General features: G+C 37.9%; 1 protein-coding gene across 1 annotated transcript; it reads left to right on the forward strand.

Moving 5' to 3' along the window:
• Nucleotides 1–1,655: 1,655 nt before the first annotated feature.
• On the forward strand, nucleotides 1,656–10,612 carry LOC149410103 (CLIP domain-containing serine protease B4-like). Its single transcript, XM_089648941.1, has 3 exons — nucleotides 1,656–1,664; nucleotides 9,198–9,357; nucleotides 10,347–10,612. Exons 1-3 carry the CDS (start codon nucleotides 1,656–1,658, stop codon nucleotides 10,610–10,612), a joined length of 435 nt encoding a protein of 144 aa, XP_089505067.1.
• The last annotated feature ends 2,855 nt before the right edge of the window (nucleotides 10,613–13,467 follow it).

A 13,467-nucleotide genomic window follows, 5' to 3' on the forward strand; every position in this document is an offset into this window, starting at 1 on the left:
GGGTCGTATCACAGCCCGTAATGGCATGGGTAAATAGCATGTGTTTTCGAATATCTTTATGTAACATTATAGGTTTCTCTATGATGTAGAAAGTTCTTGAAGGGGCCTTTCCACCAACATCTTTACAGAAAAAAATAGATTTTCCTTCAGGAGCAAGACTTACAAGTAATACCAAAAGATCACTATCCGTGCCAACAACAATCACTTTTGAGAGGATGTTGAGTTGTTCGAAGCCGGTTAGTACAATGTCAAAATCGGCATCACCTGCGGCCGTGACAGTTTTAAAACCAGATTCACTAAATTCATGACACAGTGCTTCAATCATTATTTTTGTTGTTATTCTTCTTAGATAAGGAAGCTTCCTTCTTAGTCAAACAACGTGTAGTGAAGTTTAATCCAATATCACACGATGAGTTGTTGGCCGACTTTCGTCTTTGCTCTTCATATTTTACAGTTGGTTCTGCAATGTTTGCCAAATTTATTATGGACGAAGCGTGAGTATGATTTAATGATGTCTCCATAAGTATTTTCAGTTTGCCAAACAAAAGAGTGTAGGAGGTATCCTCCATCGATGACTATTGCAGCATTTTCCAAATCAACTTCGTCATGAATACTTTCGCTAAATACTTTTGCCATGCATGATTTTATTCCTTTACGAAGGGAGACTTCATCAAAAATAGAAGGGGTCTTGAAGCCAATTCATATCCTAAGTAGGTCTAAAGCTTGTAATGTTTCCGTCCTGCTACATTTATACCTACTCTAAAATAATGATTATTTCTCCTGTCTGATCTGCAAAATGTTGTAACATCCTGGTCATTGTCCTTCGATTTTCCTAAGCTGTTGGTGGCGCCCTTTAAAAGGACTACCTTAAGAGGAAACCCTAGCTAAGCCTTTCGATCCCCGTATGGAACATACGGCAAAAGATCTTAAGATTTAATTCGCAATAATGCCCCTTTTTCAGCGTTGTGTTTTTTTTTTGGTTTTGAAATTCATATGAGATATGAACGGGCTATTAATGCATATATTTGTGGTAATCCTGTTTCGTTTAAATTAGAGTGAATGATCTCCCTACCATTGAAATTTTTAAAACTTTCTTATAAGACCGCGTGTTTAACCTACTCCTGTCCCCTACAGTACGCCTAACTATAATACAGTAGTAATCACTTGTAAACCTTTCCTTTTAAGCTCTTTCCGACCTTAAATAAATCCGAGGACATGAAATAGTTTCGTTATTGCACAAATTAGTATAGTATGGTATTGACATGCATAGTGCGACGGTTTTCGCCATCTCAGCTCCGGGGTTGCCTCCATCTGTTTTAACATATATTAATTTAGTTACTCGACACTTAATCTTTTATAGGGAAGGGACGAGAGGGGGGGGGGGGGAGAAGGGGTAAGCTATATGATCGAAATATTTTTTCAAATTACGTTGGCTCCTCTACTGACCAAATACGAAAACGGTGGATGGTGATCAGAAATCAAACGCTGATTCCGACGTGGCTAGACTATACCCCATAGCTGGCAACCCATTTCATAAAGGTACCCTGACCTATAGGATCCGTTCACGTCCAAGAGAAAGCGAATTAAGTCATCACGCCATTTCCGAAATCGCTCCAACGCCCATTCCTCCGGACGAACTACTTTACTGAGTCTAGATGGGGAAGGTAATTGCATATCATGATACTAACGCGAAAAGTGTGTCGTGTAGGTTTCGCCTGATGAAGCTCAAACTCCCGCGTGCTGTCAGACCTACACTCCACCTCAAAGAAGCTGCTGTAATTCCGCCAAGGGAGCGTTCCAGTTGGCTTACATCAGCTTCCCGGTCGACACCATTGGATAATGTGATAGAGCTACGGACTTATTCCCACGTGATATCACGCCGTCGCCCCTCCACGTGGATTTTCACAGACGTCCAAAGTGCCTTCATACTATACGCCCCAACTGCTGACCATGTTCCCGTTCATTAACAGTTGGCATCATAATTTTCATTCCACTTTCGCGCCCCTTAACTCAACACGGCCCCGTCAGAGGGAGTAGTCCCCCAGCGCCCCGTCAGTCCGATCCGTCCGCGTTGGCAACCCTTACCACGTGATAGCGTGAGAAAAAAATCCTTCTGACTAGTCCGTATTTGTGGGATACGGATTTGCAGCGACACTATTAGACATTAACCAACTATGAAGTTTAGTCGAGGGTTAAATTTGGGAATGAGGTAAGGCTTGAGGGTAGTAATATTGATCTTGTCGGGGAATCCTGAAAATTGACATGTTGGTTTTATGTACATATTAAGGTGGATTAGTAGTAGCTGTCAGTCGGCAGATATCAGCACCGCGCGTTCTAAGTTAATCTGGGAATTTGGTTGTATTGAATTGGAAATAAAAAAACACTTACCAAGCCCCTACCCGCTAAATAGCAACATCCAGGTGGGATTTTACACAACCGTTGCCATTTGAGTGGGGTGTCAGCAAATATCACTAGATTTACCCTAAGTTTATACCTAATATTTTATCTTCACCTGAGATATCCCCAATCTTATTTTCCTAATTTTGATTGTGTTACCCTCGTTATTTGCCGTAATGAATGTACTTCGATCTTTCCTCCCTAACCTAGTAATTATTGAAATTTTTTTTGTTGTAACACGGCTTCGATCGAGCCTAACACGCGATAGCAAGGCACTTAGGTATATAGATTTTCAATTATAAATTCAACTTTAGTCCGAGACTTCATCAAAGTGAAGCGAGAGACTCTAACACTTGCGTTCTATTTTATTCGAGAAGAAATTTTGGGTTTATTATTTTTTGATTATTATTTTTGTTTATGATCCGTGACTTTATTTAAATCCAAAATAATCGCGTTCAACTTTATTCGAGAAGGAATTTTAGGGTTTATTAATTTTAATCACAATTCATTTATAATCCGTGACTTTATTTAAATCATAGCAATCGCGTTTATTCGAAAGGAATTTCAAGGTTTATTAATTTTAATCACAATTTATTTATAATCCGTGACTTTATTTAAATCATAGCAATCGCGTTCAATTTTATTCGATCAGGAATTTTAGGGTTTATTAATTTTAATTACTAAATTTAAACCAATAAAATTTTTCAACCTGAATTTATTATTACGTCAAGGACACTGAGTCTAATTTCTTCAAACACTGAATTGAACTGTATGTTTTTTTGACCAGAAAATTTCTAAGTCCAGAATAAATTACCAAGTGATAATAAGACGTAGCACGACGTGTATATTTTTTGAAAGTTAAGGCGACCCGAGATCCACTGAGTTTAACTAATTGTTAGACTAGAAATCTTGCCAAGTCCAGGATAATTACCAAGTGGTACTTCCTCGTAGTGCGACGCGTATACTTCCTTAAAAGGTCCCCCGCGATTTGTGACGAACTATCCTGTTTTGTGCCCGTGCACGCTGTTTTATAACAGTAATTAATTACGTTTGTCATTGTAATCCCACCTTTATCGAAGCGCTACGGCCCTATCTTTCTCGCCCAATATCCTCTGTCACTTAAAACTTATCAGGTCTATACTTCTGCGTTTCTCAGAAAAAACGGGCATTTGCCGTTTCACAACACAGGCCCGTACTGGTGAAATTCTCAAGTTCGCCTCATCTGGTAGGTGCCTTCTAATCCGTCAGAATTGACCTGTTTTTCTAATTTAAATTTTTTCGCGTTCCTATTTGGTCCGTGATGTGTGTTCTGATGACCTTTCCTTTAGTGCGCTAAGACACCCTCTTACGCGTAACTAGTCAAAATTTTCCTTTTAACTTTCCGTTTTCGTGGATATTTCCTATAGCCTCTTTTTTGCCTCCTATCCTCTGTGTGAGAATAGAACTCGCAACTCGCCTCTTGTCGAATTAAATGGTGTACACGTCCGTTCCTCCCTCTACCTTCCGAATCGATCACTTCTGATAATCATTCCCATTCCACCGTATGCTAAATCCCTTTCGTAAGGTCGTCTCCTACATTGCACATTTATTCACCTTTGACCGCTTCGATTTGATATCCTGTTTATTCCTCCGGCCAGTTTTATTTTAAGAAATATTACTGGATTTTCACGATTCCTCTCTGCAATTATGGGTGTTGACCCTAATGATTCTGCCACACGCCTATCTTTTGTCTTTGTCTCTCCTCTCACCTCACATAAATCAGAGACTTCAAGTCCCCATCACAACGAAACCGAATGTACTCGCTCATAATTCCTCTGCTAATCGTTAAAACATTAATTTTAATGTATTTTCGTCTTCCATAAGCCTCGTGTAAAATTTATTATTTTCGTTAATGATTATTACTGTCTAAATGATGCAAAACCATGTTCGAATTTTTTCCAAAATTAACCCTTTCGAGTGCCAGAAATCGACAACCTTTCTACTTCTTTTAACCTCGAGTAACAGACCTGTTGCCACCAAATCCCGCTCCGTTCCAGTGATGCTACGCCTCTAAAAAAGGTTTTGAACCCCTAAAATTTCAAGTGATTCAACCTTGAATCCAGCTTCGTTCGTTCACCTAATCATTTGTTGGGAATATTTCCAAGGTCGATGCCATATAAATCAAAGCCTAAACACACCCCCTCTCTGTAATTTCCTTTGTCCTGTCAGAAAGTCGCGCCCCCTTTTTCTCTATGTGATCATGATTGGGCAATCCAACCCTTCCGTCGCAACCCTAAAAGAAACTTCCCACCTTTGTATGCAGTTTCCTGTAATTCATATGTGTCTGTTCCGATAGATGGCTCTACTATGACGGTTTATATCATTTACCTCGGGAAAGACCTTGGTCCATCACAAGCTTGCTAGGACTATCACTAATGCACAGTATTCTGTCAAATAGCTGCTGGGGGTTTACTGCAACTTGTCTCGTCCTAACAGTTGCGGATTTGAATCTTGCTGGGTAGTCACCATGTCTTTCCTTTTCAATCGTATATCTCCAAAATTACATCCTTTAATTTTTTGCACAGCTGCCAGGTCCACCTCATAAGCGTTATTACAATTGACACTATTATATGAAACAAACCTTGAAGATTAAGACATCAGCTCCTTTGAGAGCTTGGTGAACGGGCTGTGCTGTCTTAGCCATGATGTATATTTTCCTATATCTCTCTCTCTGGTTTCAATCCTGGGATTGGTTTGCAGCAATTTCATCTAATCTCCTCTTCCATTCTTCCCTGTCTTGTGCGGCTCTTTTGACTTCTGCATATGATGAGCAGCGCACGTCCACCAGCAGGTCTTCCAAGTATTCTCGGCGTGGGCGTCCCCTAGAGTTGGTCCCCTCGGATAGATATATCTAGCTCATCCCTTTTCTTCCGTGATTCGCGCAGCTCAATACGTTGTTCAGTAAAATGAAATTCTATATCGATGAATTCTTCAATGCTCTCTTGCACTTTCACGCAGTAAGTGGTTCCAAGTTTCCACTTTGACAAAGCGCTGTCAGTGATTCCGTGCCCATGAGTCAAACCTCCTACTGACTTCATTGGTCGCATGAGACACTGCTCGATGATCATGTCCGTCCACGTACCGGATCAATGTCTGTCACTTCTTCTTATTGTAAAGTACCTATTTTAAGTGAATAGTTTATATTATTCTTGATTCGAGTTGCAACATACTTTGAACGTACATATGTGCTAATTTTGCGTATGGTAAATGTCCTGCCAAGTAGAAAAATGTAAGCATATCAACAATAGTATTTAGGTGCATTTTCCGATTCCCGGACTTCTCTGCAAATATAAATCTAAGCATGAGGTCGATGCAATGTAGAAGGTAAAGCCACAACTTGGCAGTCCTACTCGATGATTCCTTAATCCTGTCATCACTTGCTTCAGTATATGGAATCGTCTCTTTCAGATTGTCATCATTATTAACCTCCTACATATCTTTTTTTCACCTCACTAAATCTTGATAAATATTTTCTATCTCATGATATGCTATTCGAAAAACTTAAAAATATTGGCATCAATGGAAAACCGCTCAAATGGTTCATAAGTTATACAAAAAATAGGAAACAAATAGTTGAACTTAATAAATGCTTGAGTGACACAGCAGAAATAAAGTACGGAGTGCCTCAGGGTAGTGTCTTAGGCCCTATTCTTTTTCTTATCTATATTAATGGTCTCACTGATATTAAAATTCCAACACTCTGCTATAATGTGAGCAGCTACGCAGATGATACTGTACTTTTTTTTAAAGAGCAATCTTGGGAAAAGGCATTTAAGAGCGCCGAATTTGGTATGAGGGAGATAAAAAAATGGCTCGACAAAAATTTTCTTACCCTAAACACCTCGAAAACCAAATTTCTAACATTCAGTAAAACAAATATTGGGCAACCAAAAACCGTCCCGCTTTTACACCTGCATCCATGTACTACATCACAAACCAAAAACTGCGACTGCGAAAAAATTGAACATTCGGATAATATTAAGTATCTTGGTTTAACAGTGGATTGCAAACTAAAATGGGAACTTCACATAACTTCACTTGCAATGAGAATCCGGAAACAAATATATATTTTTAAAACGATTAGAAACATTATGTCACTTAAACTACTAAAAAATGTCTACTTTTCCCTTTGTCAAAGCATTTTAATTTATGGTATATCGGCATGGGGTGGTGCCGCAGACACATACATCAAGCTACTTAATACAGCTCATAAAGCACTTATTAGAACTATGTTCAAAAAACCATATCTTTATCCCACTGAAAATCTTTTAATTAAAAATAAAATACTTGATATCAGGAAGCTATTCATAAAAAAAATTATCCATACAAATTGCATAAAATAGTCACCTTCACTCATATCTCACTCCCAGAACACTAGAGCTAAATCTAACAATCATTTACAAGTGCCAAAAATTAAATCCACTCTTGCTAAAAAACATGAATCTTACCTCGCACCTTCCATATTCAATATTTTATTTAAAAAAACACAACATACAACTCAAATCAACAGAAAATGTACATATAAATACTTTAATACGTGGCTAATGAACAAAAAAAGAAATTGCATTAACAAGTTACTTGCAAACCTTCCATGCTAATTTTTATATGACATATTAAAAAAAAAAGTTCAATTACTGTTACATATGTATGTAATAATTTATATTTAGATTTTTTATCTAGGTAATCTTTTATTTTTTAATTACGTTTCTTTTCCTGTATTTTGTATTTTTATTTATTTTATTTGTATTTTTATTCACTTTATTATTGATATATGTAATGGTAGATACTGCTACCCGGCTCAGAACAGATATTGTCTAGTGAGTCGGGTAGCGCACATAATTTGTAAACAAATATTGATGTCAATAAACGCCCGGGTTCCGGCAAATTTAAAAAAAAAAGAAATTGTCTTAATTTCCCATCAATATCTTGGTATTCTTCTCTCATTACGTGGACAAGAGACGCTGCTGTTAAAGTGTAGGCTCTGTTTGCCTATATAAATATTCAAGTCCCTGGAGCATGTGGGTTACTGTTGAGGACGCGTTAACTGATTTCCATAAATTTCCCACATATCTTTATTTAAATAATAAGTTACAAGCAATCATACAACATAATATCACTGTTTAGCCAGACCAGGGCACGGCGGTTGGGTAGGGGAAAATATTTATATTCCCCCCCCTCCCCTACGAACTAAAACTGGTAAATAACAATAAAACTCTTCAACGTTAGATGAATTTGTCATAAAAATAAAGCAAACACATGAATTAATCATTACTTTCCTTAGGTTTTGTAATTTCTCGCTGCGCCGCGAACCGCTGTGCGTTCGAGCCGCCGCGCGCCGCGCTTCTTATTAACAGCCTACGTGCCTTATTATAAATTAAAACCCATTATTATATATATTATTTTATAGCTAAAAATATTGTCTACAAGTTTTGTTGATTTATTTTTTTTCGTTAACAGGCTCAGAAAAAAGTTATGTGCAAATATATTCTGAAATACTATTTTAAAAACTGATATTTTTCTTTTACTAATAAATCGTAGAGATTGTATAGCTTTTCTCGCAAAAATAAAAGAATAAAATTTTCTAGAATAACTAATTAAAAACTAAACAAAAAATAAATAATTTGATTTCATAAAACCATTAAGGAGATATTAGCGTATTTGAAATTCTATGAAAAATATATTCAAGAGGGGGTGGGGAAAGAAGCACTGAGGGGAAAGTCGGAGACTTTTGTAAAAATACATGTTTAAAGGTCTTCTAACATCTGTGAAAAATTCAGCTTCCGGGGAATTAGTTCCGACATTGGGTCTTTTTTTCCCTTCATTGACTGGGCTATCGGTAGTCTTGATAATTTCATCCTTCAATATTTATTTATTTATTTAATATCAACGGTATAAATATACCATAAACAATGATAACATGTCACAGTTAAAATCGTAGAAATATTTAAAAAAAAGAATAACAAATATATGTGGCATTTGATTGTGAAATGACATTAGAGAGTAAGTAAGTAAGTAAACAAGAGATACAAGTACATAAGTTTCTATAGTGCAAATAAGGTAGAATTAGATTAAATTAATATTGATTGAAAAGATTTGATAGCATAGCCCTCTTGTACCTACCTTGCGTGCAGTTAAATAGATCTGCCACATCTGCGTATCTATTACTTACTTCATGCAACCTAGGTACAAGCGAGTGTTTGGAATACTCAGTCCTGATATTGTTGCATTTAAACAAAATTTTAGAACGAGTAGCTCTCGTGGGTATATGAAATTCAATGAGGTTAATTAAATCAGGACTGTCTATACTACCATTTACAATTTTGAACAAAAATATTATTATGTTTATGCTTTCTTCCAAAATTCAGATCCCGCAGTGAAACCGTAGTAATTTTAATTATTCTTCGTCAGGAGTGCTCCATAGCACCATTTTAGGACCATTATTAAATTCAATAAATCTTATGCATAAAATTGGTGTCTTAACTCCAGAACTTTGCTTCGAGTAAACAATATTTTATAAATAATCGTAGAAAAATTCATTAAGAATGCCTCTATCTTATCTTATCTCTCTATCTAAGTGGATATTTACTAAAATAAAATTTATTTTTTGGTGCAGCGAAAATGAAAATCGTCTAAGAAAATCGCTAAAATTCAGAATCCTAAGCTTTATTTCTTTTAGGTTTTCAAAGTAGTTTTAAACTGTTATAAAAGCACCAGTAATATAAATAATATCAATGATTGAGTTTTAATTATATTTCGGGCAGATAGCTGGCTGGGGAAGGACAGAGAACGGAGAACCATCAGAGGAACTGAAGACCCTGGATCTGCCAGTCATTGCTTACGGGGAGTGCCGCATAGAGATGTCCAAGTTCCATTTCAGCAAGTACCTCACGGCAGATAAAATGTGCGCTGGATATCTCAATGGTAAATACTATACAGGGTGTAACGGGGTGTCGTTGGGACTTGCGACTTGACCTCTAATTGAGACTACCGTCTTGCTAAATAAATTTGTTGTTTATTTTTGCTAAGTAGAGCTACATTTTAAATCCGATTAATCTAAGAGCTCGTAATGCTTTTCGTAAAATTTTTGGCGTTGATGTGGAGAGTTACCAAAAGAGATAAAAAGTTTTAATGTTGCTACAAACGGTTTTCTTAAGGAATGTTATTTTACAGCTGAGCTAGCTGACGTGCACCCAGCGTTGATCGGGGATATTAAAGATTGGGAATAAAGTGTTGAGGTTACGAATTCTAATGTACCTGAAAAATAGGTGCATTTTCAAGATGTAAATATTATTGATATAATAATAACACTTAAAAAAATTGTTTTTAAGTATTTTTTTCACTAGATTGTGTCACGTCTTCTTTTAGCATCCTCGACTTCTTCTTACGTTCAAATACACTACGTATATTCTCCTAACGCATCATTCTTTGTTCAACACGTACCTAATTTTACCACAATGAATTATTTGATTCATGTCTTCCTCAATCCTCCCCGTCTTTTAATACTGTGTTTCATTTCTTATAGTATCATATAATCCACATTGTTACTGTTTTTAATGGCTTTAATTCGACTCCGCATCTCATTCCAGAACATAGATAAAGTGTAAAGTCTTCCTCGGACGTTCCCGACATTTTACACCATTCACTACTGTACACCAACTGTTAAAAAAACTCGTCTTTAATTCGGTCACGTGTCCATCTCATTCTAATGCAGGGAAATTGCGTCTCTCTCGGACGTCTCTGACTTCATCTACCATGAAAACATCTCTCTAAACATTCCTCGTACTAATATGAAGAATCTTTAAAATTTTCGGCGAAATCAGTTGAGTTGTGTTTTGTGTTTACAGGGGACAAACAAAGTAGCACACATATATTTTCATATATGTAAATTAAATCTTTTTTGCGTTTTTCAGGAAGGGCCATGTGCCAGGGTGACAGTGGTGGAGGATTGGTATTTCCTTCAACGGACAAGGAGGGTTCCACCCGCTGGTATCTGCGTGGGGTGGTGAGCAACGGGCCTTTCAATGATGAAAGAACTTCCTGCCGACCCAACACTTACACGGCTTTCACCAACATCTTCAAGATGAGGGACTGGCTGAAGACGACTATTATGAGTGTATTTAATCCACGCAACACTCGAAAATTCCAAGTTAATAGTCATACAATAATCGATATTTAGTAAGAATTTTCTGCAAATTGTTTCTTAGATTGTGGAATAATTTAAAGCGATTAACGATGGTGGACATAGTTATTTTAGATTGAAAACCTTCTTGTTGATAAAACGTGATATTTCACATTTGGTTCAATTTTGCCGGATTTTGTGGTTGTTTCAAACTGATATATATAATACTAATACATAATTTTAGACTCTTTAAGCAGGGTATCGTAACGGATTTCGTCAAATCACTTAATTTCTGCTATATGGTCGCATGTTTTACAACAATTGTGCATAATGCACAATATGGCGCGAAACAGCAAAAATATATTTTCATTGTATTTTTATTAACGAATACATTTTCCACAACGATTTAAATTGTGTTTTTTAGAACAGTGTTCATATTACCGTATCTTTCTTTGACTATAATAATAATAATATTAAGCTAATTTATATAGCGCCGTTTTCGTGAGAAATCACCTCAGGGGCGCTGTACAAATATATTTCTTAAATGGTTAATACTAGAACTACTGACTTATTTCTAAGACTTATATCTAGTGACTTACATTCATAGTTTGTGAAAGTAACCCCCATTCGTGGCTCGGCTCACGCTTTTTTCCTTGTGTGTGTACGCAGCATAATGAAACGAGCAAAGGCTTTATATTAAATTCCTCTTTTCCTGGTGTTCTTCTTTATTTTGGGTTTAAACATGAATACCGTTTATAAGTTATTGTCGGTCGTTTTCGCTAATTTAGCGTGTATCCAGCCAGGTTTTAAAATTCATTTGTGATAAAGTACGAGTATTAAAAATTTAAATTTGTATGCATCAATTACTTCTGCATTCATCCTTTGGCGTAGCATATCTCATCATTTTGCCTCTGTTCATTCTGTCAAAATCATAATTTAAGAGCATAAATAATAAATGCATTTGTCAGTCGATTCCTCAAGGAACACCTTTAAATGTTAGCATTACAAATGACATTTTAAAATAAATAAAAACGATTTTATAATTCTTGTTTTGTTTTAATAAACTGTTTACGTACCTATTAATCGAAATTTATTTTTGTACTTTGTTTACGACACTTACAGTTGTTGGTGATTCTTTTTCTAAATGTAGGTACTTGTCTACTTCAGTGGATATCTTTAGAGTCAATTTCCAATAATCATATTAATTCTGAACAGACAAACTAAAATACTTTAACTGAAGATTGAACTTTCCTGCTCAGGGACACTTAAGCCAAATTATAATTAGATAGTACTGACATTTATGTTGTATATTAATTTTATCAAATTTTTATTTATTAAGTATATTATCCAATGCATGTGTGCGTGTGTGTGTGCATGAATGCTACCGATAGTAAATTGTCGTGAACAACAAGTCTATCTGCTGAGTTTCAGCTCGATCGGATGCCAGGAAGTGGGTTAATTTCCGCTTCCAAGATTTCAATTAATTAATTCATACATTTACTGGAGAAAACAAAAATGGTATTCAAATAGACGTGTTTTAAAAAACTATCTGAAGTCTAGCGTTGCTCGGGCTTAAGGCGGGGTTTTTCGAACGCTGATGTAAGCAGTGACTTTCCTCTTGTTTTGATTGTCAAAGTTGTGATAGGATGTTCGGAAGGGATGGCAATGTACCAGACCCGTTGATCCAAGCTGTGAAAGGATGCTCGGAGGGGATGGCAATGTACCAGACCCGTTGATCCAAGCTGTGAAAGGATGCTCGGAGGGGATGGCAATGTACCAGACCCGTTGATCCAAGCTGTGAAAGGATGCTCGGAGGGGATGGCAATGTACCAGACCCGTTGATCCAAGCTGTGAAAGGATGCTCGGAGGGGATGGCAATGTACCAGACCCGTTGATCCAAGCTGTGAAAGGATGCTCGGAGGGGATGGCAATGTACCAGACCCGTTGATCCAAGCTGTGAAAGGATGCTCGGAGGGGATGGCAATGTACCAGACCCGTTGATCCAAGCTGTGAAAGGATGCTCGGAGGGGATGGCAATGTACCAGACCCGTTGATCCAAGCTGTGAAAGGATGCTCGGAGGGGATGGCAATGTACCAGACCCGTTGATCCAAGCTGTGAAAGGATGCTCGGAGGGGATGGCAATGTACCAGACCCGTTGATCCAAGCTGTGAAAGGATGCTCGGAGGGGATGGCAATGTACCAGACCCGTTGATCCAAGCTGTGAAAGGATGCTCGGAGGGGATGGCAATGTACCAGACCCGTTGATCCAAGCTGTGAAAGGATGCTCGGAGGGGATGGCAATGTACCAGACCCGTTGATCCAAGCTGTGAAAGGATGCTCGGAGGGGATGGCAATGTACCAGACCCGTTGATCCAAGCTGTGAAAGGATGCTCGGAGGGGATGGCAATGTACCAGACCCGTTGATCCAAGCTGTGAAAGGATGCTCGGAGGGGATGGCAATGTACCAGACCCGTTGATCCAAGCTGTGAAAGGATGCTCGGAGGGGATGGCAATGTACCAGACCCGTTGATCCAAGCTGTGAAAGGATGCTCGGAGGGGATGGCAATGTACCAGACCCGTTGATCCAAGCTGTGAAAGGATGCTCGGAGGGGATGGCAATGTACCAGGCCCGTTGATCCAAGCTGTGAAAGGATGCTCGGAGGGGATGGTAATGTACCAGGCCCGTTAATCCAAGCTGTAAAAGGACGCTCGGAGGTGATGGTAATGTACCAGGCCCGTTGATCCAAGCTGTAAAACGATACTCGGAGGGGATAGTAATGTACCAGGCCCGTTAATCCAAGCTGTGAAAGGATGCTCGGAGGTGATGGTAATGTACCAGGCCCGTTAATCTAAGTTGTGAAAGGATGTTCGGAAGGGATGGCAATGTACCAGGCCCATTCTTTACAAACGT

The sequence above is a fragment of the Hesperophylax consimilis genome, chromosome 28 (assembly GCF_061612785.1).
Source record: "Hesperophylax consimilis isolate HC1 chromosome 28, BYU_Hcon_1.0, whole genome shotgun sequence".
Lineage (NCBI taxonomy): Eukaryota > Metazoa > Arthropoda > Insecta > Trichoptera > Limnephilidae > Hesperophylax > Hesperophylax consimilis.